This window comes from Mchenga conophoros, linkage group LG6, assembly GCF_057382185.1.
Source record: "Mchenga conophoros isolate Kocher_MC1m ecotype Shallow Benthic linkage group LG6, M_conophoros_male_GT1.1, whole genome shotgun sequence".
Taxonomy (NCBI): Eukaryota; Metazoa; Chordata; class Actinopteri; order Cichliformes; family Cichlidae; genus Mchenga; species Mchenga conophoros.
Genome location: NC_140531.1, coordinates 9,597,860 through 9,624,053, shown reverse-complemented (window position 1 = coordinate 9,624,053; position 26,194 = coordinate 9,597,860). Strand labels below are relative to the sequence as shown.

Below are 26,194 nucleotides of genomic sequence, written 5' to 3'. Positions count from 1 at the left end.
CCCACCACCAGAAAAAGATGCTGTTCTCCACAATATGTAAATAAGGATAGAGTATAGGCGATATCAGCAGCTGTATCAAAATGAGAATTTTATATCCCCCATAGTTGAGTATAGGCATTCAATCCAAAAGGTCACATGTTGTGGAGAAATAATGTGAATCTTTTGTGCAATCAAATGTTTTATTTTTATTTTAATAGCACAACAAATAATACATTTGTTAATAAATCTTATTCAGACACAAGTTTGCTTGTTGCTTGCTTCCTCACAAACGACCATTTCTGCTCCTTACATTCATCACCCTGAAAACAGCACAGTGAACAAATCATACTGAAACACTGTGTTTATTTCAGTTACAAAAGTTATTTTTATTTTAGGTTTCATGAAACACATATATATTGTTGGCAGTACTTTAGATGAAGGCAGCATGCTGCTCTCAGACTTACACTTAAACTCAAAGGGTCTATAATCTCTAAACTGATATATTTTACAAAGAAATCCTGTCTGGGCAGCGTCTGGATTTGGACTGAAGAGCTCGTTGGCATTTCTAAAACAATAGCAAACCTGCACACCATACATTGTTTTGTTTTTTGTTTTGTTTAAAGTTGTAGATATACATTAGAGACATGGCAGATTTGCATATATTCTTCAGGGTCTGCAGTCCTTTTCTCTTCTTCTGTGCTCCTGTGAGAATCTAAAACAAAGGTCACATAAATCATGGGGTTAAATTGATGCCTGTGGGACAAAATTACTCCAACAATATTCAGGACAAATTTATTTTTCCTCTGCAAAAAAATGAAATTGAGTACAAAGCATGTGAAACTTTTCTGTCTTGTGTTGTGTTCATTTATGTCTTTTCTTTTCTCTTTAATGTTTCTGTCCATTATATGTGCAAGAACAAACTTCTGAATCACCTCTTAGTGATAAGTGTCTACAGTTTCCTTTCTCGTTTGGCTCTGGACGAAGGCAGTCGCACTTTTCTCCTCTCCCTCTTCCTTCTCTTTCCTGCTTGGCTTCTCAATGTCCTTGTCTAGTCTCGTCTACTTTTCTACTTTTGCCCTGGATGACTCTCACGGTCTGTTACAACCTAAAAGAGGAATTATGGATTTGAACAACTGGTCCCTGAATGCAATTGACACGCTCTTCTCAACGAGAAGCCTGGGCTTGAGTAAGTCCGAGTGTCCTAGAGGGACGTTCCCCTCTGGATACACAATGGACGGGTGGAGGAACTGGAGGGTCGTGTGCCTGGCGGGACTGTCAATCGAGGACATTGTAGACATCTACCTTTTCGGAACCATGATAACAGGGTTCTTGCTGTTCGGAGTTGGCTTGGCCCTGGCTTATCAAGGAAGGCGGAATTGGCTTTCCAAAACCCCACAAGGCTGCCCGCTATGATGGAAATGATGGGACGGGTCGTGACTTCTCAAAATGGGCTCATTGAACGCAGCACGGATAAGATCTTGGAGAAGCTCACGGCAGTCTCTGCTCTCTGAGCACAAGATTGATAACATCTCAGAGAAGCTCTCCAACGGGAGACTGAGAGACCAGTGACGGACTGTTAGACCAACTGTGAAATTGACATGCAGTTGTTCGCACTAAAGGAAAACCACCATCATTTCATGCAGCTACCGTATCGGTGTCAGCTGTGGTCTCAAGGCTGGAGCTGATACGTATGTATGTTCGGGGGGTCCAATTTCACTGCAGATGTAAACATTGCATGTGACAAATAAAAGGCTTGATTGAATAGCTTCAGACTTATGTTCAAAGAAAAGAAAAGAAGCCCTCAAACCTCTACTCTACTTTATGTGTTGATTTAATGAGCGAGTTCACTTTGTTTCTCTCTTCTCTCAAACGTCTAATCTCTCTTCCTCCTCTTCCTCTGCGTTTTATTCAGTCGTACCGTTTACAGCAGCGAGCAGGGCTTCTTCTTGACCTTGGCGGGCTGAGGGCAGAGGACGGCACGAATGGCCTCATCAAACACAGTCTTCAGACCACGCTGGGTCAAGGCTGAGCACTCCAGGTATTTGACTGCATCTATACATGCGAAGACACATATATGTTAATAAAAGAAGAGAAAGAACTACAAAGACAAAGTAAGAGAAGAAAGGTTTGCTGGTAGTGGAGAAGAATAAGTTCAACTTTCAAAGAACACTATAGTCAACTACAGCTACTATACTTTTACTGTGATGCCAGGAAATGAGGGGAATAACAAAAATTTGCAGAGGCAGTCAGGCTACAAAGTTCTCTAGCATCTTCATCTGCTAGTTTCATATCTTCACTGGTGAGGAGAGCTTCAAATCTTAAAGTGCTTTTCAAGCAAATAAAGTAAGAGTGACTGACCTATCTCCTTAGCCAGAGCTAGGCCCTGTGGATAGGTGATAGGCGCCAGCTTCTTGTCCTTCAGTTTCTCAATGGTATCCTTTTCATCCCTCAGATCCAGCTTAGTGCCAACCAGGATGATGGGCGTGGAGGGGCAGTGGTGACGGACCTCAGGGTACCACTGGCAGAATACAGAGTAAAGGAAAACTAAATAAGAGGCAAGAAAGGGGAACACGCAAAATCAAGGAACGTGTTAGAGGCAAAAAACAGAATCAAAGGTGGAGGGAGATGAAGCTCTGATGCCAGGTGTTACAGAAAGGTGGATGAAGGCATGAAAAACAAATGATATGCTGTAGCTATTAAAGATGAGAGAAATACATCATCCAACTTTCACCCACAGCATCAATCATTCATTCACATCAATTATTAGACCTGTTTAGGCTTTTTCTCCATTTTGTAATCCAAGTACCTATTTTTTTTCTCTATAATAAATTCCTGCTTTTGTTCCGTTTGTTCTTTTTTACATTTTGTTCCTCGGCAGCTGAGAGACAGGCCTCATAAAAAACAGCCAAAACTCACCTTAGCTCTGACGTTCTCATAGGATGCCGGGCTAACCAGGGAGAAGCAGATTAGGAAAACATCCTGGATGGAGAGACAAGGAGACAAAGAATTAGAATAGCTGCTGCAGTTTTAATTAGCTGACATGTTATATAAGTTCTGTCTGTGTAACTTTATGTCCATTAGTTACTGTGTGTGCCTGTGTGTGTATGTGTGATTCTGTACCGTCTGTGGCTAGGACAGTGGGCGGAGCCTGTCATAATCTTCCTGTCCAGCTGTATCCCAGAGGCCCAGGTTGACCGGCTTGCTGTCCACCATCACATTAGCTGAATATTTGTCGAATCTGTGGGGAGAGTAGAGAAGGTCAGCGATCAGCCAACAAGTCATAGGCAACCTTTCATTTCATTGGTTATTCATTCATTCAACAATCTTTCAATTCACTGATTGTTTAACCAGTGAAACTCCTGTAATGGAGAAAAAAACAGGACCATACTTGAAATACCACTGTTCACAAAAACATTAACCAACAACATTACTTTGGTTAGTTTGACACAAAAGCCATCCTAACCATGTCTAGTAAGAGAGAATAATACATAATAAGGCAGGGCTGCCCCCGTGTGGTCTCATAGTAGAATAACAGTTTAATTTCTCATTTTTAAAAACTTGAGAAATTTCATCCAAAATGTATTCAGGCTCAAATGAAACTGATAACACAAATGTTTGCAGACACAGATGTTTTTTTACAGAAAGAAAGAGACTAGTGTACCAGATTAATCCTGTTTTATGGCCTGTCCGAGGTCTACCCCGCCCTTTGCCTAATGACAGCTGGGATGGGCTTCAGTCTCCTTAATGACCCAGTAGTTAAAAAGATGGATGGATTTCCTGAAATAGAAAAGTCACTGAAATAACGTAAACTGTCAAACATAGAACAACTATGACAAACAGTCAACACTATCTGAGATCCTGCTGGTGGTTAGGGAGGATATACGTGATTCTGTTTGTTGTTTAAACATATTTATAGAGTTAAGAGTTCAGATTGCTGGAAGAACAACATTCACGCAGTCTGATTGCTGTTTTTCTCCCAAAATGTAGAAACACCTGCTAACCATGGCACACTCTGCTTTTCCATTAGGTCTGTGCAAATACTACTTAAGTACACTCATCCTCCTGTGCCATTAGTGATATTAACAGAGTGTAGTCCATTTACGTTGGGCTTCAGCATCTACGCACATGTTGGCAGATTTTCTGAGTAATGTAAGTTTAGGAGGACGTCACTGTGGAGAGGAGTGAGGTTCTTTTTTTTAAACAAAAATAACCGAGACAGAGTTTTAGTGTGGAAGGAGCCATTATGTTCCCAAAGTTCATTTATGTTTCCCACAGATGCAGCAACATGATTCACAATGAGTCAACATGAGCAATGTTAATCATGACTGCAAAAAGATTAGCAACTGTGAAAGTGGAAGATGAAAAGTTATAACCTTGTTTACATATAAACAAGTTACAGTAACAGTGTACACACACACTCATGCAGATACCGATCAGGGATAACATTATGACCACAGGTCCCCCTTTTGATACCAAAACAGCCCTGAAGCATGGACTCCACTGGAGCCCTGAAGGTGTGCTGTATCTGCAACAAGATTCTAGCAACAGATCCTTTAAGTTCTGGAAGTTGCGAGGTGGGGCCTCGGAGCTTCTCAACCTTAAACATGTTGTTGTACTCTTTAAACCAGTCCTGAAACATGTTTGCGTTGCTGAAAGAGGGCACAGCTTTAGAGGCCATGTATTTCTGTTGCTCCGTGGTTCAGTTCTGATGCTCATGTGCCCATTTTTGGTGCTTTCATGAATGGACAGAGGTCAGCACGGGCACCCTGACTGGTCTGCAGCTATGCAGCCTCATGCGCTGCACATGACCCTGTTGCTGGTTCACCACTGCGCCTTCCTTGGACCACTTTTGATAGATACTACTGCAAGCCGGGAACCCCCCACAAGAGCTGCAGTTTGGAGATGATCCAGCCATCACAATATTAATATTATTAATATTGCAGACTTACTCAAATCCCTGTGCTCGCCCATTTTTCTGCTTTTAACTCATAAACTTTGACTACAAAATGTTCAGTTGCTCTGTAATATATCCCACCCACTAACAGGTGCCCCGATAAAGAAATAATCAGTGTTATTCACTTCACCTATCAGTGATCATAATATTAAGCCTCATTGGTGTATACTGTTAAAATTAGATACTCATGTTAAACATGGCCCAAATTTGTAAACCTTGTGGCCAATGCATGTGCAAGTAATCGCTGTGCACAGTGAGGTTTAGGACAGTGTTTACTGCTTGTTTATCTGTGTAATATGTGGGGACATCGTTAATATGGTCATCTCACAGCTCTGGCTGTGAACACAGCCACCGCCTGCTCTTTCAACCTGTTTATAATGAACAGAAGAAAGCTGGCTTAAAGTGAGGGTGGCTGTTATAACCCTAGCAGGCTCCCACAGGTTCAGCTGCCGCCCATTTCTCCTGAGGAGCCAGTGTATAGCTGGATACAAGCTTGTGAAGAGCTCCTTGGTGTACGCCAGTGTCAGTACTGTGGTGACCTTAGGTGTTTGTTTCCCAGCCTGCAGAGGCTTGTGTAGTGATGTGCTTTGACGTATTTGACGATGAGTTTAGCGCTGTGTTTGAGCTAGTAGTGAGCAGCCAGTGCCCTATGTGAGAGTGAAGTTTTTCTTTGATTACCCATTTCTTGTCTTTTCAGCAGATTCTAGTCTGTTGACATCCTTTGTTGGAGTGATATAACAGTATAGTTGACTCGTTATCTGTCCCCTGAGCTTATCATTGTTAATCCCCTCATCCCCTAGCCCTTTCCTGAGGGTGTAAGAGTGGCCTTAAAGGAAATGGCTTTTTTTAGACAGTGGATGAACAGTTAAATGTCAATCATAAAATGTCAATCAAGTACATCAACATTAGTTGACTGAAGCCACAATACTCTTAAAACAGTTTGCAGCTGAAATCGGTTTACTTGTGGACTCTAGTTTGATTTAAGGTGACCACGACACTAATGCTGCGGTGTTTTAATCAACAATAAAAGGCTCCTACTTCACTATTGCTCATCTGAGTCAGACTATGTAATATTTTTAGAAAAGAGTATTGAATAGACTACACTTTTTCAAAAATGTCTCCAACTTCCTCCTCTATCTTAAAAACTCAAATTATTTCAGTGTTACTCTAAAAGTCATACCTTGATGACGATCAGCGGGTAGCACAAGCAGATGACCAGCAGGGGGCAGAAGAATCCAACAGTGCACGTGTAGACAATAAACGATGTCTTCCACACTTCTGCTGGTTCAGGCCACACGATGCTGCAGTTCCCATCATCCTTCAGCACATCCGCGAACACCACTACCGGCAGCACCACCACAAAGGACACCGCCCAAACGGTGCCACTGATAGCCTTAGCCACGTGGGGGCGCCGCCACCAAGAAGAGCGGATGGGATGCACCACAGCCAGGTATCGGTCCACTGACATCACAGTTAGACAAAAGATGCTGGTAAACTGGTTGATGGCATCCACTGTCATAACCACTCGGCACATCAGAGAGCCGAAAGGCCACGAGAGCAAAGCGTTCTGTACCGCCAAGAAGGGTAGGCCCAGCATGAAAAGCTCATCTGCAATGGCTAGATTGAGTATGTAGATGTTTGTGACTGACTCGTGTTTTGTGTAGTTGACGACAACATGGATGACCAGAGTGTTTCCCACCAAGCCAACGACACAAACGATGCCATAAATGAGTGGGATGAAGATTCCAGCCAAGCCAGGGAGGGATCCTGGTTTACTTTTGGTGCAATTTTGACAGGAGCTGTTAAGGAGAAATGAAGTGTCATCTTGGTTGAAGCTGTGAAGCGGTTCGGAGGGAGTAGAAAGGAGCAGGAAATGAGAGTAGGAGGGGGCAGAGGTGTTGCTCCAGGTAGCTGTAGGGACTTCCTGAGGCAGCAAAGCAAACTGGATGAGCTCCATCGAGGCGTTAACGACTATCAGGCAACAGTTGTTGGTAAGCTCACATCAGTAGAAGATCAGCAGCCCTACAGAAAGCAAAGTTAATTAATTTAGCACACTTCATGTGGACATGAAATATAAAGCAATTAATGCATTAAAGGTGTATTCTAACATTTCGGAGATGTCCAGTTAATCAACTCTTCCAACAAATCAGCCGTGTTGGTTGTTTGTCCACTGAAATGTGTCTGTAAAGCTATAAAGTTTCTTCTGGGACCTTTTCTGAGTTCTGTTTTCAGTTTCTGTTCGAGCAGATCTGTTGTTGGAGAAAATGCGTCATCCTTTGTAACATCCTTTACATCAGGGGTCCCCAATCCCAGTCCACGAGGGCCGGTGTCCCTGCAGGTTTTAGATGTGTCCTTGATCCATCACAGCTGATTTAAATGGATAAATTACCTTCTTAACATGTCTTGAAGTTCTCCAGAGGCCTGGTAATGAACTAATCATGTGATTCAGGTGTGTTGACCCAGGGTGAGATCTAAAACCTGCAGGGACACCGGCCCACGTGGACTGGGATTGGGGAACCCTGCTTTACATGGTGGAATAAATCAAATCAAATCACTTTTTTTTTATTGTCACATCACATGTGCAGGTACATTGGTACAGCACATGTGAGTGAAATTCTTGTGTGCGAGCTTCACAAGCAACAGAGTTGTGCAAAATACAATAATGTAAACAAGCAAAATACAAGAATGGCTACATCTGAAACTAATAAATATATGTACAATATATAATAGTATATGCATTTCTGGATGTGTATACTAAATATTTTTCTACGTGTGTGTGTGTGTGTGTGTGTGTGTGTGTGTGTGTACACATATTTTACAAATTAAATAGAGTAAACAATAAATAAAATATATAAAATAAAATATACAGAGTTGAATATGTGCAAAACAGTGGCATTACTGTACAGTATGGAGTGCATAATGTTAAAGTTCCAGTTGTGAAGCTGAGGTGTCTATGACGTGTTCAGCAGTCTGATGGCCTGATGGAAAAAGCTGTCTCTCAGTCTGCTGGTTCGGGACCGGATGCTGCAGAACCTCCTTCCTGATGGAAGCAGTCTGAACAGTTTATGGCTGGGGTGAATGGAGTCCTTGATGATCCTCCCCGCTTTCCTCAGGCAGCGCTTCCTGTAGATGTCTTGGAGGGAGGGAAGCTCACCTCCAATTATCCGTTCAGAGCACCGCACTACTCGCTGGAGAGCTTTGCAGTTGTAGGCGGTGCTGTTGCCATACCAGGTGGTGATGCATCCAGTGAGGATGCTCTCAATGGCACAGTGATAGAAGGTCCTGAGGATGCGGGGGCTCATGCCGAATCTTTTCAGTCTCCTGAGAAAGAAGAGGCGCTGCTGCGCCTTCTTCACTGTTTTGTTTGTGTGTACTGACCACGTAAGATCCTCAGCCAGATGTACTCCAAGGAACCGGAAGCCGCTCACTCTCTCCACAGCAGCGCCGCTGATGGTGATGGGGGTGTGTACTTCTCTGCACCTCCGGAAGTCCACTATCAACTCCTTTGTCTTTGCGACGTTGAGTGTGAGATGGTTGTCTTGACACCAGTGGGTCAGGGCGCTGACCTCCTCCCTGTAAGCCGTCTCATCACCGTTGGTGATAAGACCCACCACTGTAGTGTCGTCCGCAAACTTCACAATGATGTTGGAGTTGTTAGTGGCTGTGCAGTCGTAGGTATAGAGTGAGTACAGGAGAGGGCTCAGTACACACCCCTGTGGAGCACCAGTGTTCAGTGTGACGGGGGATGAGGTGATGCTGCCCAGTCTGACCACTTGGCGTCTGTCAGACAGGAAACTAAGGATCCAGCTGCAGAGGGAGCTGCTCAGTCCTAGATCCTGCAGTTTCCTATCCAGCTTCGAGGGAACGATGGTATTGAATGCTGAGCTGTAATCTACAAACAGCATCCTCACATACGTGTCTCTCTTCTCCAGGTGTGACAGGGCAGTGTGTAGTGTCAGGGCTATGGCATCATCAGTGGACCTGTTGTGGTGGTATGCAAACTGTAGAGGGTCCAGTGAGTCGGGTAGTGCAGAGCAGATGAAGTCCCTGACCAGCTTCTCGAAGCATTTGCTTACGATGGGGGTCAGGGCTACAGGTCGCCAGTCGTTCAATGAGGAGATGGTGGAGGATTTGGGTACAGGGACGATGGTGGCCATTTTGAAGCAGGCTGGGACTACAGACAGAGAGAGGGAAAGGTTGAAGATGTGCGTGAACACTCCAGCCAGCTGAGCCGCGCATGACCTGAGGACGCGGCCGGGAATCCCGTCCGGACCAGTAGCTTTGCGTGTGTTCACCTTCCTGAAGCACCTCCGCACATCCTCCTCAGACACAGTGTGCGCACTGACGTCATCCGCTGTGCGTACACTGTCCGGTCTCATGGTGTTCGCTGTGTCGAATCTAGCGTAGAATACGTTTAGATCCTCACACAGAGAGGCCGTGGTCTGCGGTGTGCTGGTTTTCCCTCTAAAGTCTGTGATCGTGTTTAGTCCCTGCCACATACTCCGAGGGTTGTCAAACTGTTGTTCCACCCTGTCCCTGTACTCACGTTTGGCTGCTTTGATCATCTTCCGGAGTTGGTAATGTGTGTGTTTGTAGTCCGATGTGTTCGCGGAGGCAAAGGCGGTGCTCCGTGCCGCGCGAACATCTCCGTTAATCCAGGGTTTTTGATTTGGGAAGGATTTAACTGTTCTGGATGGGACGACATCTTCCACGCATTTCCTGATAAATCCGCAGACTGAGTCTGTGTATTCATCAATGTCCCTAGCAGCCACGTGAAACATTTCCCAGTCCGTGTGATCAAAACAGTCCCGCAGCGCAGACTCCGATTGGTCCGTCCAACAGTGCACCGCCCTCCGGGTTGGAGCTTCCTGTTTCAGCTTCTGCCTGTAGGCGGGCAGGAGCAGGATGGAGCGGTGATCTGATTGGCCGAATGGGGCGCGGGGGAGGGCTTTGTACGCATCCCGGAAAGAGGTGTAGCAGTGGTCGAGTAGCCGATCTCCACGGGTGTTAAAATGGATGTGTTGGTGGAGTTTGGGTGAGACTTTCTTCAGGTTTCCCTTATTAAAGTCTCCGGCTGTGATAAACGCTGCCTCTGGGTGTGCGGTTTCCTCGCTGCTGATCGCGCTGTACAGTTCCCTGAGTGCACGGTCAGTGTCGGCTTGTGGGGGAATGTAAACAGCCGTAATAATCACTGCTGTAAATTCCCTCGGTAGCCAGAATGGCCGGCACTTAATCATCAGGTACTCCAGGTCCGGTGAGCAGAAGGATTTGACCGAGTGCACGTTCGCATAATCACACCAGCTGTTGTTGATCATGAAACACGCACCACCGCCTCTGCTTTTCCCAGTAAGATCCTGTGACCTGTCCGCGCGATGCATGGAGAACCCCGGTAGTTGTATTGCGGAGTCCGGTACCTTGTCCGATAGCCAGGTTTCTGTGAGGCAGATCACGCAGCAGTCCCGCATCTCTCGCTGGAATGAGATCCGTGCCCGAAGCTCGCACAGCTTGTTCTCCAGAGACTGCACATTAGCCAGTAATAAACTGGGTAACGGTGGTCTGTTAGTGCGCCGTCTCAGTCGAACCAGAACGCCAGATCTTCTCCCTCTGCGTCGGCGTTTGCGGCCTCCAGGGCCAGAGAACAAAGGCGTCTCAGGTGAGATGAATGGGGGGTCTGCAAACGGAGCGTCCGTGTTGCAAAACTTGAACTCCGGAAAGTTATAAGAAAGACCGTCTTTTATGTCCAGTAAGGTTTGTCGGTCGTACACAAGGAGACATGTGCTACTCGCGAAAAAATGAAGGAAAAGTAAAATTAAACACAGAAAAAAGCTGTTGCTTGGGGGAGCTCGCGACAAGGCTGCCATACTCTAACTAAATGCGACGATGGGTTCCACTATCAGCAAAGAAAGAAAGAAAGAAAGAATGAATGAATGAATGAATGAATGGAAATAAAAAACAAACTGACTGACTGGTAAAAGCTGACAAGACTTGACCACGACTCAAGGTTAACCCCCACCTGACAAAGGTGCAGACGAATTTATGTGCTTGTTTTTACAGGAGCAGAAAGATGACAGCAACATTCGAGGTTGCATGACGATTTAACCTTTTAAATGCCACTTTCTGTGTCTGTGCATCTTCCAGGGGGTGTTATTCACTATCTTGTGTTGCTTACAGAGGTAACTGTGACAAAGTATGCATACGCCTGCGCAGCGCTAACATTTGCATTTTCTTTTCTACATCATTACAGTTTTTCATGTGTTTGATCATGTGATTTATAAGAGGACTAGTTAATCTTTTTCTACTACAGGATTTCTGGGTTTATGTGTGAAGAAAACTGTGTTTAGAGGTTATGAATTGGTGATGCTGTTACACTGTGTTGTTGGGAAAATGTGAAGGTTACTTTGATGATGTGAATAACATTCTTTCCACAGCTATGGATGGCTAACTTTAGGGGTTTTTTATGGCACCTCTGGAACCTGTCGACCTGCATCTGAACACGGTCAATGTGTATTGCTAATGTTTGTTTTTCTAAGAGTACATGTAGAGGATTCAGCAGAAGCGGACAAGTGACATGAGAAAAACAGATAAGAGATGCAGTGTTTATGGAATAGTTTAATATGGGGCTCATTAGCTGGCCACTTTTGAACTCATAGTGATTGATGAGTGGAGTAACTGCTTAAGAGAAGTCACCGATTACATTAATGTTGACTGAGTACATGGGATGATCCATGTCTGAGGCAAATTATGGAAATAATTGTAGTTTACTGAGAAAACCTGCGCATGACACTTGTCTTGCTGATGCTGAATGCTTATTACTCTTATGATATAATTGTTTATAGGTGTGAAGTTTGATTTCACTTCCAACTGATCTTGCTTTCCAGGCCATGATGGTGTGTATGCAGGCTCCTGGCGGAGCCAGTTTTTAAGCAAACTTAATATGCAAAGCACACTGACATCTTTTATTGCAGGATTATAGGTCCAGGGTGGTGCTGCTCCAGAGGAGGAGATGCCCTGATGTTGCCTGGGACATGATCTAGCTAACCTTTTTCTTTAAGACAGGAATCTGGTTTTGATGAGTTGACTCATGGGAGTGTCCATGTGTCAAGAGGAGGGATCCAGGATTAACATGAAACAATGAATTAACATTAAATTTTGTTTTATATGATTTTTAGGATTTTGCAGCGATTTATGAGATTAACAGTTCATTCAACGGGTATTAAACCTATGCAAGTGGTGCATCCATGTTCAGATGAGGCTTTGATGGCCTATAAGTGAAGTTCACTGAACAAAAGAATGTGGTTTGATGATTGTTGACATGCTCTCCAAATAGAAGTTTTTCCTCCTAGCAAGGAAATACAGGTGCAGCAGTAATCTCCTGAGAAATCTTCAGAGGCCCAGTGAGAAGCGAGAACCATTCCAGGCATAGCTGACAGCCCAGGCAGTGGTTGAGGTCAAAGGTCGAGCTGGTTGGGGCCCATCATGAGATCAGACTTTGGAGCCACAGCAAGGACCATGAAACTGCGTTGGAATGAGAGCCGTGCCAAGGGGGATTTCCAATAATAATAATAATAATAATAATGGATTAGATTTATATAGCGCTTTTCAAGGCACCCGAAGCGCTTTACAATGCCACTATTCATTCACTCTCACATTCACACACTGGTGGAGGCAGCTACAGTTGTAGCCACAGCTGCCCTGGGGCAGACTGACGGAAGCGAGGCTGACATATCGCGCCATCGGCCCCTCTGGCCAACACCAGTAGGCGGTAGGGTAAAGTGTCTTGCCCAAGGACACAACGACCAGGACAGAGAGCCCGCGGATCGAACCGGCGACCTTCCGGTTACAGATACGCTTCCCAACCCCCTGAGCCACGGTCGCCTTTCCAGAGGCCAATAGAGGAGATTGTGGACAACGGATGGGCACATGAAGGATGAGGGGAGCGTGCCAAGCTCCATCGACAACGCAGAGGGAGTCTAAGGATGGCATCATGATTCTGTGAAAGCACAGGAACCAGAAGCCATGGTGGTGATGACAGCAGTTTCCTATGAACATCACTTAATGCTGTGTCACTATACTGTGCATACGATGGCACACTGAAGACTGCTGGGATCATAACAGCAGTAAGATAACTGGACCCAGCACCCTTTCCACAGAGGGGTTTTTCTGCAGAGCATGGACAATGGAGGAGTCATAAGTATCCCCCTCGCAGGATGAAGGCCTAAAGTGAGGTGATGGGGGTTGATAGAGGCCAATTCAAGTGCTTCTGACCACTCCAACTGCCTGCAAAATAGCGGAGAGATGTATCCTCCTGGATACATCAGAGCCACTGCAAAAAGGTTGAGGTCCCAGGAAACCCCGGCACCCCCAAGACAGCACATTAGGGAAATCTCACACTTGGTTGTTTCAGTGGTGAGGGGGGAGTGCTGATTGAGCCCCCGTAGTGTAAGCTCGCACTTCAACCTCCAGCCTCTGATCAACTCTAGGGCAACCAAGTGCGAGGTGTGACGGACCTGTGTGCAACCATGGGAAGGTGGACCCTCCTGGTTACCTTGACTACGACGCTCACCTTTACAGGACAAAGACAGAATCGGCAAATACAGACTATTATGTCTGTTCTCATATGCCAGTACGTCAACACACCCCACACTATATGTTCCTGGACCAACTCCCAGGGAAGAATTACTCCATGATACTAGCAGAGAAAGGGGACTTTGCGTCCTCTTCAATAACACATGCTGCACTTACATACTGGACGATGTACACTCATTAAACATGACTGACGCCCTGAATGTTTTGAGACAGATCCAGCAGGCCCAAAATCAGGACTATGTAAGTGATACAAGTGACTGGTTTTCGTGGCTCTACACTGGCTCCTGGTTACAGGTGCTAAAAAGACTACTCATCGGAGTTGGGATATTTTTACTTTTATTTTGTGTCTTTGTAACGTGTATATTGCCATGTCTAAAACTCATGATTAACCGCATAATATTTTCTACTGTTGCTGCATACATAGCCATGACAAGTGATGATGATAATGACCCCGACCTGTTGGAACATGAAGACTTTGTGTGATTAATGGCGATGTGACAGAAAATGTACAACAAGATGTTACATACTGATATCTCATTTAAATTTTTTACTGACAACAGAAGGGAATGTTAATAGGAAAATTGTACTTAGTAGTCAGTCTATAATCTTTTAACGATATGAGTTTGCATATGGTAGAATGCTGCATGTAATCATTTGTGTGTAGAAGTATATAGTTGGTGGCATATTGAAAGAATGTCTCATCCTAGGAGATCTGTAACATTCCAGGGTGTTCACCCCCACATCCTAGGAGCATGAGAGAGGTCGTACCTTGTCTTATTGTTTTACGGTAGGATTAACGTAGCTATGTCAGTTTTAGTTTAAGTGCCTTCTTTACATATAGATGAACTGTTGGATTTTCCAGACCAGCAGGTTAAGGGAAGTTGTTTATGGGGCCACACTCTGACCACACACACACACACGCGCGCGCACACAGACACACGTACGTACACCTCCACATTCCAATGTAAGGAACAAACGCTCACTGAAGTATAAATAAAGACCGGGGCAGTTTCTCAGCACGAGTCTCAGTTCTGGAGGCTGCCCTTGCTAGCTAGAAGTTCTGTGTGTTTCTCTTCTCTGAGTCTTTACTGAAGAAGTGTTTTAGAGTATATTTCTTGACACTTCTGTTTCAAAATATTGTATAAAGTCAGCAGAGCAGAGAATAGACAGCACACAATTATGAGAAGAAAAGTGTATGAATACACATTGATATCTCTGATTTGCTTTCCTCGGCTGTGGTTTGCACTGTGTACAAAGATCACATTTCTATTGATAAGATAATGACAAGAGCAAATTTTTTACTGTGGAACTGATACTGATATTTCCAAGAGCACATCAGCAATATAACATCATGAAGACAAAAATGCTCCTTTGTCCTGATATCAGCCTATAAGGTCGATTTGACTTGCAAATGGCATTAAGGAGTTCTGTCTAAGTAGCAGCTGCTTCAGTACTTACTTATCTTTCACCACTATCAGGAACTGTGGGCACAGCAACATTAACTGCTAAAAAAAAGAAGACTGTCTTTTCTCTTCCACCTCGTGCTGTTACTGGTTGAACTTTGATCTTTTAAAGAAACATGTTTTTCCAATTCAGTTCCAAATTTTAATCAGTTAAGCAACATCTCAAAATTAAAAACACTTCTGGAGGAGAAGAAGGCACATCTGGCTGCCCAAAATATATCAACACACCAGAACCTGTATGACAGTGAATGACCTGGACAAAGTGCTTTTAATAAGTAAATACTGATCATTCATATGAAATAAAATAAAAATCAACCAAATTTAATTAATTAAAGTCAACAAGTAAAGGACCTTTGAACTTAATTGGAGAGAAAGAGGGAGAAACAAATGTTTTTTTCCACTTTAACCCATTTCTCAAATTAATGTATTTGCACTATTTCCTGATTTCTAATTATGTCGCACATTTGTTATGATTAAATTTGTCAGATCAAATAAAGGTTGATAAAAGTCAAAGGTAACAGAAGTAAATAGAAACAGCAGTTTTTAAATGATGAATTCATTCATTAATGGAATAAAGTTATCCAAACGTGCCTGGCCTACTGTGAGAAAGAGGCTCAGGTTAACTGGCTTGTTGTCAGCGGCCACTTTAGCTGGTTGTTGTAAAATCTGTGGGGAGCAGAAAACATCAGCCGTTAATCAGTCTTTCATTTTATAAAAACGAATCAGTTGATTTCTCAGTGCCACAGACACTATCATACTGTACAGGCACTCATAATAAGACTTCAGTCCTCTGAGATCTGAGAGGAGACGGTTTGTATGAACTAAACCATGAGAAACAAAGTTTATCTGGACAAACTGACAGACAAAAGATTAACAAGCAACCTGACAATTAATAACAATATGAGACAATATAAGTTCTAGTCACTCGTTTTCTTTATTATATATTTAAAAAGAGGAGATGTTGAGTAATACATTTGTACATTTATGCAGCACAGCTTGTGTTATCACACCAAAACACAACAGGTTTGAACTTTGATCATTTCCTGAACTTTGACCTCAGTACTTGTTGCTGAAAGTTTCCCCTGAGGGTTTAAATGCAGAGTCATTTTAAATTTTAAATTTATTTTCAGTGAAATATTTACTAACACATGTTACCTGTTATTACTCATCATACAGTTTTACAGATGTTAGGATTTTGCATCTTAATAAAAAACATTTTAGTATAATTTGTGTAATACGTCATTTTAAAGCCTGACATAGAATAGATTATATGTTTTATGTCCTGATACGTTAAACTTTAGAAAGAAGGTATCTTCAATTTTTCCTTAATTAAATGCCGGATACAGGGTACAACCTGGACAGGTCGCCAGTCTGTCGCAAGGCTCCTAATAATAATAGCCTATGCAAAATAAATGACTAAAAATCTGCTTCCCAGATTGTTAGTGACTTAAATTGCAGTATTAATTTCCAGTATCTATATTTATGTATTATGTTAGCTAGTAAAGTAGCACTACACTGAGAATACCAAGATTAGAGCAACCAAAAGTCAAACATAATGCTGAAACCCTTTATGCAAACAAGCAAAAAAGTACAGATTTACACAGGGACATCTTTTCACCAGATTTTCATTGAATGCATCCTTTCTGTATCTCAGCCACACTGCTGCTGTCTCCACATTTCTTACTATAAAACAAACACTTGCAGACTGGCAAGTCGGAACAACACTCTTACAAACTCATCATGTGGATCAAGTCACAGAACATTTGCTTGTTATCTGAGTCTTTGCACATATGCAAAGACTCAGATAACAACACAATGAAGCGCTCGCTTGCATGCAAAAGTCACTCAGATCCAGGTGAGAGATTAGAGTTTGGAGGGAAGCGAAAACCCCCACCTGCATACACACAGTAGGGAACTTTAGAGTGCATTTATGCTGATTTACATTCCCACAGTTCTGCTCAAACAATATTAGACAGAAAAAGGCCCTTTGACCAGAAGAAGAGAGGATAACAAGTTTTACAGCTAAAGAGGCCAATTAAAAAAAATAAATTAATACATGTTAAAAAAAACTTTTTTCACAGAGAGCGTAGAAGCAGACAGAGAAGTTTGATGATAAAATGAAAGCACTGAATGAATGAATGAATGTGTTTTTTGTTATTGTATGTAGAACTGAATTACAGTGTCCCTCCTTTAAAAATTGCAAACAACCATGCATACATATATATTTGCATATTTACTCATTTACTTATAATTCACCAAATAAATAGATTAAATACACAGTATAAACAGAGAGATAGATGTCAGAACAAAAGAGCTGTTGGTGTTTCAGGTGGGACTGGAGGAAACTTATTCACCTCTTTTTTCCTTCTGTCCTCTTTCTATCATTTTTCCTGTGACATCTTTACATCTTTTCTCATTTCTTCATCTCATGTCTCTGTTATCCACCTACTTTCTTACTGGTGTCACATCTTCCCTCTCTGCTCTGAGTCATCCCTCTTTATATTCTCTCCTTTTCCCCATGTCCTTCTCTATTCCTTTTTCATTTTCCTTGTCCAATTCCATCTTATAATATTCTCAGTCAAACTCACAGCCTCTCGGAACAATCAGTCAATATGATCTGTCATCAAACATTAAAGCCTGAAGGTTAATATTACAACAACTTCTGAAATACCTTATATAATATTTTTAAAGATAATACTGATATTAAAAACATTTTAAAAAATAATAAAAACAAAGTGGGCTGAATGAAATGTTTAAATGTTTGTGGTCAAAGTAAATTATTGTATTTGTGTGTAAAATCCCAGTCATAAAAAGAGCAGCCCACAATAGTCCACTGTTACTATAATGTATCTTTCATCAAACACGCACTGATGTTAAAGCACAATGCCAGTTTGACTCTCTTTGATAAGCCAACAGCAGGAGAACCCATTATACTAACAGAGATAGAGATAAGCACCTGCTAATCATCTGCAGGCAGACTGGAAGTAAAACAGCTGCTGCAAACTCAAGTTTGGTCAATGATCACAAAAAATACTCTACAGCTTTTGCCATGACATTGAAAATTGAGCACAGGTGCTTCCTGTTTCCACTGATCATCTTTCAGTTAAAATGTCTTGATGCATGTAGAATCATCCAGTAAACCCCAAAAGGTTGATTCTGTTCATCTGGACATAGCGTTTTCAGTGGGAGAAACATTTCATCACTCATCCAAATGACTTCTTCAGTCTCAGCTGACTGCAGGTTTCCCCAGTCTTATAAACAGTACATGAAACTAGCACCACTGAAAGAATGAACATTCAGTGGTGCTAGTTACCCTGTTATCAGGATAAGACATTGCATATACAGTAACTATGAGACTTTAGTAATATCACACAGCATTAGTCCTGGCTTACATCTGGAATTGGGCACCAACTTTGCAGTGTCCACCCACTGCTCGTCTGCCACTGTGAAATTCATGGATGTTCCATCTTTTCAAAATATTGTAAATAAACAGCAGAGCAGAGAAGAGATAGCACACAATGGGCACCGGGAAGTTTTTAATTTGTCTTCCTGTCTTACTGCTGTGTTTTACACTGAGTACGAATGACCACATTTACACTGATAAATTGGGTTAGGGTACATTTTTTTACCTTAACCCAATGAAAGGAGTACAATGTTTACAGTGAAACTGATACTAATATTTCCATCAGCAATATAGCAAACATCATGAAGAGGAAAATGCTCATTTGACCTCTTACCAGCCGTATCAAAATTAAGGAGTCGCATTTGGCTGCTGGGTGTATATTAACATGCCAGATCCTTATTGATAGGGAATGATCTGGACATAGTGCTATAATTACTGATCAATCACACTAAATAAATTTGAAATGAACCAAACTGAATTAATATAAATAAAGTACAAGATCTCTTAGTCAATATACTGAACTGTGCCTGACAGAGCCACACTGGTCTCCAGCTCTTAAACAAAGCCAAATCTCCCTTTTTAGGGTGAAGAGGGAGAACAGCATGTTTGCATGTTGAAATGAGCGGGAGTTACGTCAAAGTGGGAAAGTCAACATCCACAGAATCCATTTTCATTAGAAGACATTAATGCCAAATGTGAGACTAACAGGCCACACCTCCGCAGGAGGACAAAGTATTCATTTTGTGTGTTAACATTTTTTCAAGCCGATAAAAAAAGGTATCATAACAGTAACAGTAATAAAAATATCAAACACTTTATTAAAAAGTAATAATGATTTCAATCAAGATTATAAGATGTACTAAACAGTAAAACAGTCTCGGCCGTTGTGTCCTTGGGCAAGACACTTCACCCGTTGCCTACTGGTGGTGGTCAGAGGGCCCGGTGGCGCCAGTGTCCGGCAGCCTCGCCTCTGTCAGTGCGTCCCAGGGAAGCTGTGGCTACAATGTAGCTTGCCATCACTTGTGTGTGAATGTGTGTGTGTGTGAATGGGTGGATGACTGAACAGCGGCAGCAGTGTAGCATCCCAGCCACACTGCTGCCTTCATCCACATTTCTTATTAGAAAATTAACAGGAGGTAAATGTGGTCACAGAATGTCTTTTCCAAGCCACACATATGCATAGACTCAGATAAACATCCAGTACAATGGGCTGCTCATGTGCACAAGTCATGTAGCACCAACAAACTGATGCAACAATAGGAGAATGTGCAGCACCCACTGGACCAAAGTGCACATATAGAGTGTCCTTTTAGAAAAGTACACACAGTGTTTGAGTGAATTTATGCTGATATACATGCCACAGTCTGACACAAATAATATTAGCAACAATTTCCTTCTATTCCTTCTATTCTGCCCTTGGTACTTCTCCAGCTTCTCAATTTCCTTCTTCCTGACGTAGTTGTCATTCTGTATTGCTACGTCTATCACTATAGCCGTCTTCCTCTGCTTGTCCACCACTAATATCACTATTATGTCCGGTTGCTTAGCCATCACCATTTTGTCCGTCTGTATCTGGAAGTCCAGCAATATATTTGCTTGGTCATTCTTGACCACCCTAGGGGTGTCTCCCATTTTGACTTTGAGAGTTCCAGCCCATACTCAGCACAGATGTTCCTGTACACTATGCCGGCCACTTGGTTATGGCGTTCCATGTATGCCCTGCCTGCTAGCATCTTGCACCCTGCTGTTATGTGCTGGATTGTCTCAGGGGCATCTTTACACAGCTTGCACCTGGGGTCTTGCCTGGTGTGGTAGACCCCAGCCTCTATGGATCTTGTGCTCAGAGTTTGTTCCTGTGCTGCCATGATTCGTGCCTTAGAAGTTATTTTGGTAACAGAGATAAACATATCCATATGCTGATCTAAAATTTCATTTTCTGTTGTTTTACTTCTATTTGGTGTGAGTGCAGATACAAATGTGTACCCTCAAACACTTACATGTTTGCCTTTCTAAGCTTTACTTACGACTATCTTCTTTTTTACTGAAGAGGTACAGACTCCTAGGTTTAATTTTCCTAAACTGTTTTCTTTGTCAGCCTATGGAATTACTTCTTGCTGCCCTAACATTAATTCTATTGAGAAGTGAGATTAAAACCTTGGAAAAAAATATGAGGCTTGGTATACTATATTGCCAAAAGTATTCACCCATCCAGATACAGCTTGTCGTGGAATTTTAGTTAATAAAATGCAAACACTTGATGAGTGTCTTTGAAGACAAATAACATTCCACAGCACTTACACATAGCCACATATCATGTTGCAGGTCTATATCTTCAGCTCATCCTTGAACCGAGAGATTTACAGCTTTGTTTTTCTCTAACAAAGTCAGGCTCATAGAGGTATACCTTCTGAGGCCTCCACTAGTGAGGCAACCCTCCTAATACTGGAGATTTCTTCACTTGCAAATACACCTTGAAAACCTTACGTGCAATAATGCTAATGTTTCTATTCTTCATGTCAAATAGCTGACAAGCAAATCTGGAAAACCTGCAGTTTCCATAATGCCACACATCATCACTTTCTCTAAGACTTGGCTACATGCTGTTTTTAAAATGATTTTTAAATAATGTAGAAAATAAAGCAACACACTGTTTATTCACCTCTGAATAAAATAAAAATAAATTTGATAATAGAAATTATCAAATAATTTCCTTTTAAGCATCACAAATACTTGATATTTATTAAAAGATCATAGTTTGTACAATGGAATGATCAATAATTTTATCAAACTCTTTACAGGTTGCCCAGTGTGATCTCCTCTGAGAGGGTCTATCAAAACATACAAAGTTAAAGCATGACATACGCTACTAGTTAAAATACAGGAATTTCAGATTTCTTCTGATTGTCACACAACAAAATATATGTATGGATTGTACTTTTTTCATATTTTGTAATCCTGTAGATACAAAGATACAATGCTGTGAGTTAATTTTTTTAAACACTGTATTTCCATCGATTTTTAAAAATTTCTTAAGCTAAGGTATAAAGGCAATATTTGTAAGAAAGTGCAGTTTTTCCCAGTAAGAAAGGTCTATGGATTTTTTTTTAATAGTTAAAAAACTGTTCAACAGTTTCATTCAGGATGATACTTGCAGTATAGGGGAGGGGCCTACACAGCAAATGTTCATCTGATTTGATTAGTAATCAAATGTATGCAAGTTCAGTGTTTGTGGCCAATGGGTTAGTGTTGATAAAACTTTAGGAGGGTATTAGTGGCTTGTGGGCCAATAGGAGAACATGTACAAATTTAAAAAGGGCCACTTTGACACTGGTTCAGTCATTGAAGTAGAAGGTAGTAGTAAGGTCAGCAACAGTGATGACTCACCTCACTTTTCTTCTTCTTGTGCTGTGGCTTGGTGAGTATGTATTTCTTCAAATTTGTTACATATTTATATTAAAAAAAAACATGTTTTGGGTACGAGTCAATTACATTTTTGTAATTACACAGCAAATAGTTTCTGAGCTTCTTTGAATTTCTCTCTGTGCTGCTCAAATAGCACAGAGTGTCTTTTCAAACAAGTGTGTGCATTCAGACAGGTCTAGGCTGCATGAATAAAGAATAATAATGCTGAATATGCATTTGTTTTATTTCACCAACAAGTAACAGTTTGTCACTGCAGGTAACTCACCTGTTTTCATCTCTTAAGATTAAATGTGCTGCTTGTTAAACAACTGTTGTAACCAGTCCCTTGATGCCGGATCCTCTGTTTCAGGTGTCACACTGAGCACAGCAGTGGATCTGCAAAAGAGAATTTATAATGGAAAAGTCTGTGACGAAAGTGAGCAACGGTACCATGTCAGCCTGTCAACCGAACCTGATGGAAAACCCGGTTACTGTGGTGGCTCTCTGATCAGTAAACAATGGGTTCTAACTGCAGCTCACTGCAAGAAGGATCCAATGTGAGAAAAAAAACTGTTTTTACTGAGCAAGTTACCATGATATTTATATATAATTCTGGAAATATTTATTATGAAAACTGTGCTATAGTTGACATAACATTAATGACAAATTTGTTCCTAATGAAGTAAAAACTAAAGTGCTTTTAGCTGTTACTTCACATCTGTAAATGTGAGGCAGCAAGTCCATGCAGTTATCTATACAGATAAATACATTATGCTAAACTTGGAGGTGAATGTTGTTATCATTCCTTACAGGTATGTAGTTGTAGGTGTACATCAAGGTCAAGGAACAGCAGTGAAAATTGACCAAAAGAACATATTTCCACATGATCAAAAAGATGACATCATGCTCCTGAAGTTACCAAACGCTATTACTGGTGTTGAACCTGTTGATCTTCCTACCTGCAAGGATAAGCACAATAAAAAGCCTGAAGAGTGAGTTAAGGTTATTTTAATCCTTTTAAATCTTAAAAGTTACATCTATGATGTAAGAACCAGTTTTCGATACCCACCCCTAGTAACGAGACAGGGGGAAGCAAAACTGAATACACTGACATGAGACATGGACCTCCAAAGTAAAACAGGAAACAATCCACAAAGGCGCAGATTTGACACTGAACTAAACCTACACAAAGTACGAGGGCACAAGACATAAAACCTAAGAACAAAACCCTAAACCAGAATAAACTGAAACATGGAATTAAAACAAGACAATCAGAAGACATAAAAACCATAATACATAAAAATATAACAAACTGAAAATGCTGGGTCAAAATGACCCAGAACCGTGACACCTTATACTGTACACATTAACATCATTAACAACATTAAAAATAGTATTTCTGTGTCTTTTAGACAGTGAATTTCATTCAGCAAGTGGAATATGAAACATGAATGAATATAAAAGAGGACCATTTAAGAAAAATAATATAATATAGTAATAATAAACATACTAATACCAGTTTAAAATAAATGATTATCATTTTCATTCATTCCCTCTAAAGAATAACTCTGTACTCTGTAGTCTGTTTGTAACAGGCAGCAGGTTTTTGTCCTTCCCAGGTTTGTATGTCTGGAGTTTAACCTCTGGCTCTGTTTCCCTTCTTATTTTGGTAGTCTCAGTGTGTGTTGTGTTCAGTTTTGCTCCCCCTGTTGTTTGCCTGATTGAGTTCACCTGTGTTACCTCATGTGTCCCATCTGCCTGATTACTTTGTGTGCATTTAAGTCCTTTGTTTTGTACTTTTGTTTGTCTGGATCTCTTTCTGGCTGTGTCCTGTTTGTCTGTTGCAATAGCCGAGCTAGTATCGCCGAGTACTCTATATTTAAAGCTGCTTTTGAGTTTAGCCCTGGATATTGGATCTGCCTGTCACACAGTGCATTATGAGAGTAACGGGTAAATAAGTCATTACGGAAAGAAATGGGATTCCTGTTAAGGCTGCTTGACTAAAGTGAAAATCATACAACATATTGAACTTCTAATCTGTCTTCATAGAGGTGTCCTTTAACAAATATGAATTTAAAAAACAGTGAATAAGCTTTGAGATTGTATATAAGATCATCTTGTAGGGAAGTCATGGAATCCATTACCCACAACTAATAAGCAGGGTAATAAGAAAATATAATTTGATATAATATTATAAATGAAACCATGAAAGCCACTTACAGTGTTTGTTGCTCTAACTGATAACACGAGGCTCAGTGAAACAAAAAATGTATCCAACCATGGAACGGTTTTCAGAACGGGACTTAGAAAGGTTCAAACAAGTTAATGCAGCAGGAGAAGATGGTTATCACGCAGGTCAGGGCAGTAGTCCATCAACAGGATGACATCATACTTGTGAAGTTTCAAACCCATGACTGACATTATACCTGCATCTCCACCTGACTGACATCAACGATAATATCACTGAGCCTGGATCAAGAGTTAAGATTCCTTGTTTTGATTTTAGGAGTTACATCCATGACACGCAGTGAATGACAATGAAACACGTGTGGCAAACAGTGATGTGTGATATCTGAACCCTCACAGTTACTCAGAGTTAGTAGCTGTAGCTGGACTGGAAATCCCCAGCATGCAGTGTACATCATTATGATTTATTATTTTATTCTGTGTTCACAAGACACGTGTGGATGTGGAATTAATTTGTGACAATTTTTTCTGTTTCTAGAAATGACGTCGTTCAGGTGGCAGGCTTTGGGAATTACCAGGTAGATAAGAACAAGAAAGAAAGTAAGAATAATTTTTCTTGATTAGCTCAGTTTATTTTAAAATCTCATTTTGGTTTCTGTGTTATTATAGTTATATTTAATTTGTATGAAAAAAAGTTGTTTTTTTTGTTTTTTTTTACAGTGTATATGTTTAAATGCCAGGTTCCCACCTTTTTAGATGCAGTTTTTTTTAAGAAAACATTTTGCTTGAAAAATATTTGAATTGTTTGTAGAAATAAAGGAAAAGATCATTTTCCTTAAGATTTTAGTTTTTGAAAGGTTATGAATGACTTTTGTTCTTTTCTCTAGTCGATGGCCAACCACCTCATCTCCAGTGTGCAAACATGCATGTTGTTGACTGTGAGCCTACCAGAAACGCTCGATGTTTTTCAGTTGTGCCGTATGACAACAGGCTGTGTCTGAAAGAACCTAATGTAGATATACTTCGCGTAAGTTGACTGCTAACATTACTGTATATCATCTCTGTATGTTTTAGATCTTTTGGAAGAAACTTGAACACAAACTATATTTTTCTCTCTCAGGGTGATTCTGGTGGTGGAGTGATTTACAACAACATGATTTATGGTGTAATCAGTGGCAGTGGTGTACGTGCCTGTACTGGACCAGCTGTTACTGTGAATGTCTGTCCTTACATGAAATGGATAAACCAGATAATTTATCCATAAAGTAATGGAAAATAACTGAATGAAAATAACATTCAGAATAAACAATCATCTCTACATGAAACTTGTGTGCTGTGTGTTGTTTCTGCTCTAGAATATCTTCATGTTAACTGCAAATTGTGAACCTTTTTCTTTGGTCTAAAATATTGTGTCAGATTTGCAGCTTGTGTGTGTTTGAATGTGGTGTCAGGTGTGTAGCAGCTCATCCTGTTGTTCAGAAACTCTCAGACTCACACTGTGAAGATGCAGAAAGGCTTTCTGATCAGACATGCCACCAATCAGCTGCAGGGCCTGAACATGATAAACTTCATGAATCAGAGCTGATTGTTGAGGCTGAAAATGTTTACGTGGAGGCTGTTGGCTCATTGGTGGCAGATAAACTTTTCTTTTAATCACTGAGCTATAGAGAGCATTAAAATAAACACAGTAACTATCAAAATAAGTTTTGTTGATAAAATACATTTCTTGAAATTGTCCATTGTTTTGTCCCAAATCTAAACAATGAATCCAGTTTTCAAACTAAAAACCGTGTTTAAAAAATACCCCAAAACAAAAAAACTAAAATAATTTAAATTAAATTGTAGTTCATGGAGACATATGTATTTCATATCTCATAAAACGTCTAAATTCATTTCCATCTTATCTTCATTTTATACTTCTAAGAAAAAAGTGAATAATAGACGTTTCATACTCACAAAGCTCATAAACACTATTGCTCCACCAGATGTCGCTGCTACACAAAACAATTTCACTCTACTGCTTCTCTTTTGTAAATGCTGTTCTAACTACTCTCATGAACAATAAACTGAGAATGTGTTCCACCTCATCAAAGCTCTGAAACATTTAGTTTTTTTAATATATTGATTGTTATCAAATTAATATGAAGAAGAGCCGACTTTCATCATTTGAAAATAGGTTTCAGGATTTCATCATGATTCAGTTTTCATATGAGGCTGTGC

General features: G+C 41.1%; 3 protein-coding genes across 4 annotated transcripts; 1 reads left to right on the top strand and 2 right to left on the bottom strand.

Annotated features, from left to right (window-relative positions):
- Window positions 1–340: 340 nt before the first annotated feature.
- LOC146572066 (ras-related C3 botulinum toxin substrate 2-like) lies at window positions 341–3,261 on the bottom strand. The gene is made up of 5 exons (XM_085278447.1): window positions 3,175–3,261; window positions 2,896–2,958; window positions 2,338–2,497; window positions 1,898–2,031; window positions 341–691 (listed from the first exon to the last, which is right to left on the bottom strand). Exons 1-4 carry the CDS (start codon window positions 3,259–3,261, stop codon window positions 1,901–1,903), a joined length of 441 nt encoding a protein of 146 aa, XP_085134573.1. The 3' UTR covers window positions 341–691; window positions 1,898–1,900.
- On the bottom strand, window positions 3,107–6,890 carry LOC146572065 (somatostatin receptor type 3-like). The gene is made up of 3 exons (XM_085276084.1): window positions 6,114–6,890; window positions 3,641–3,756; window positions 3,107–3,217 (listed from the first exon to the last, which is right to left on the bottom strand). The coding sequence occupies exons 1-2, from the start codon at window positions 6,888–6,890 to the stop codon at window positions 3,736–3,738; spliced, it is 798 nt and encodes a 265-aa protein (XP_085132210.1). The 3' UTR covers window positions 3,107–3,217; window positions 3,641–3,735.
- Window positions 6,891–21,723: 14,833 nt separating this feature from the next.
- LOC146572064 (serine protease 1-like) lies at window positions 21,724–25,516 on the top strand. Of its 2 annotated transcripts, XM_085278578.1 has the most exons (6): window positions 21,724–21,800; window positions 22,158–22,344; window positions 22,600–22,779; window positions 24,513–24,574; window positions 24,862–25,001; window positions 25,095–25,508. In XM_085278578.1, the coding sequence occupies exons 1-6, from the start codon at window positions 21,761–21,763 to the stop codon at window positions 25,236–25,238; spliced, it is 753 nt and encodes a 250-aa protein (XP_085134704.1). In that variant the 5' UTR covers window positions 21,724–21,760; the 3' UTR covers window positions 25,239–25,508. The 2 variants fall into 2 exon arrangements, with proteins under 2 accessions (XP_085134704.1, XP_085134705.1); XM_085278579.1 differs by lacking the exon at window positions 22,600–22,779 and having other exon boundaries at window positions 25,095–25,516.
- The last annotated feature ends 678 nt before the right edge of the window (window positions 25,517–26,194 follow it).

Coding starts and splice junctions, on each gene's coding strand:
- LOC146572064 (XM_085278578.1), top strand. CDS start 21,761: ATGACTCACCTCACTTTTCTTCTTCTTGTGCTGTGGCTTG. Junction 22,345..22,599: donor CACTGCAAGAAGGATCCAAT/GTGAGAAAAAAA, acceptor CATTCCTTACAG/GTATGTAGTTGTAGGTGTAC. Junction 24,575..24,861: donor AGATAAGAACAAGAAAGAAA/GTAAGAATAATT, acceptor TCTTTTCTCTAG/TCGATGGCCAACCACCTCAT.
- LOC146572066 (XM_085278447.1), bottom strand. CDS start 3,261: ATGACTTGTTGGCTGATCGCTGACCTTCTCTACTCTCCCCACAGATTC. Junction 2,959..3,174: donor TGATGGTGGACAGCAAGCCG/GTCAACCTGGGC, acceptor CTCTCCATCCAG/GATGTTTTCCTAATCTGCTT. Junction 2,032..2,337: donor AGCTCTGGCTAAGGAGATAG/GTCAGTCACTCT, acceptor TCGCATGTATAG/ATGCAGTCAAATACCTGGAG.
- LOC146572065 (XM_085276084.1), bottom strand. CDS start 6,890: ATGGAGCTCATCCAGTTTGCTTTGCTGCCTCAGGAAGTCCCTACAGCT. Junction 3,757..6,113: donor ACCCGCTGATCGTCATCAAG/GTATGACTTTTA, acceptor TTTCTATTTCAG/GAAATCCATCCATCTTTTTA.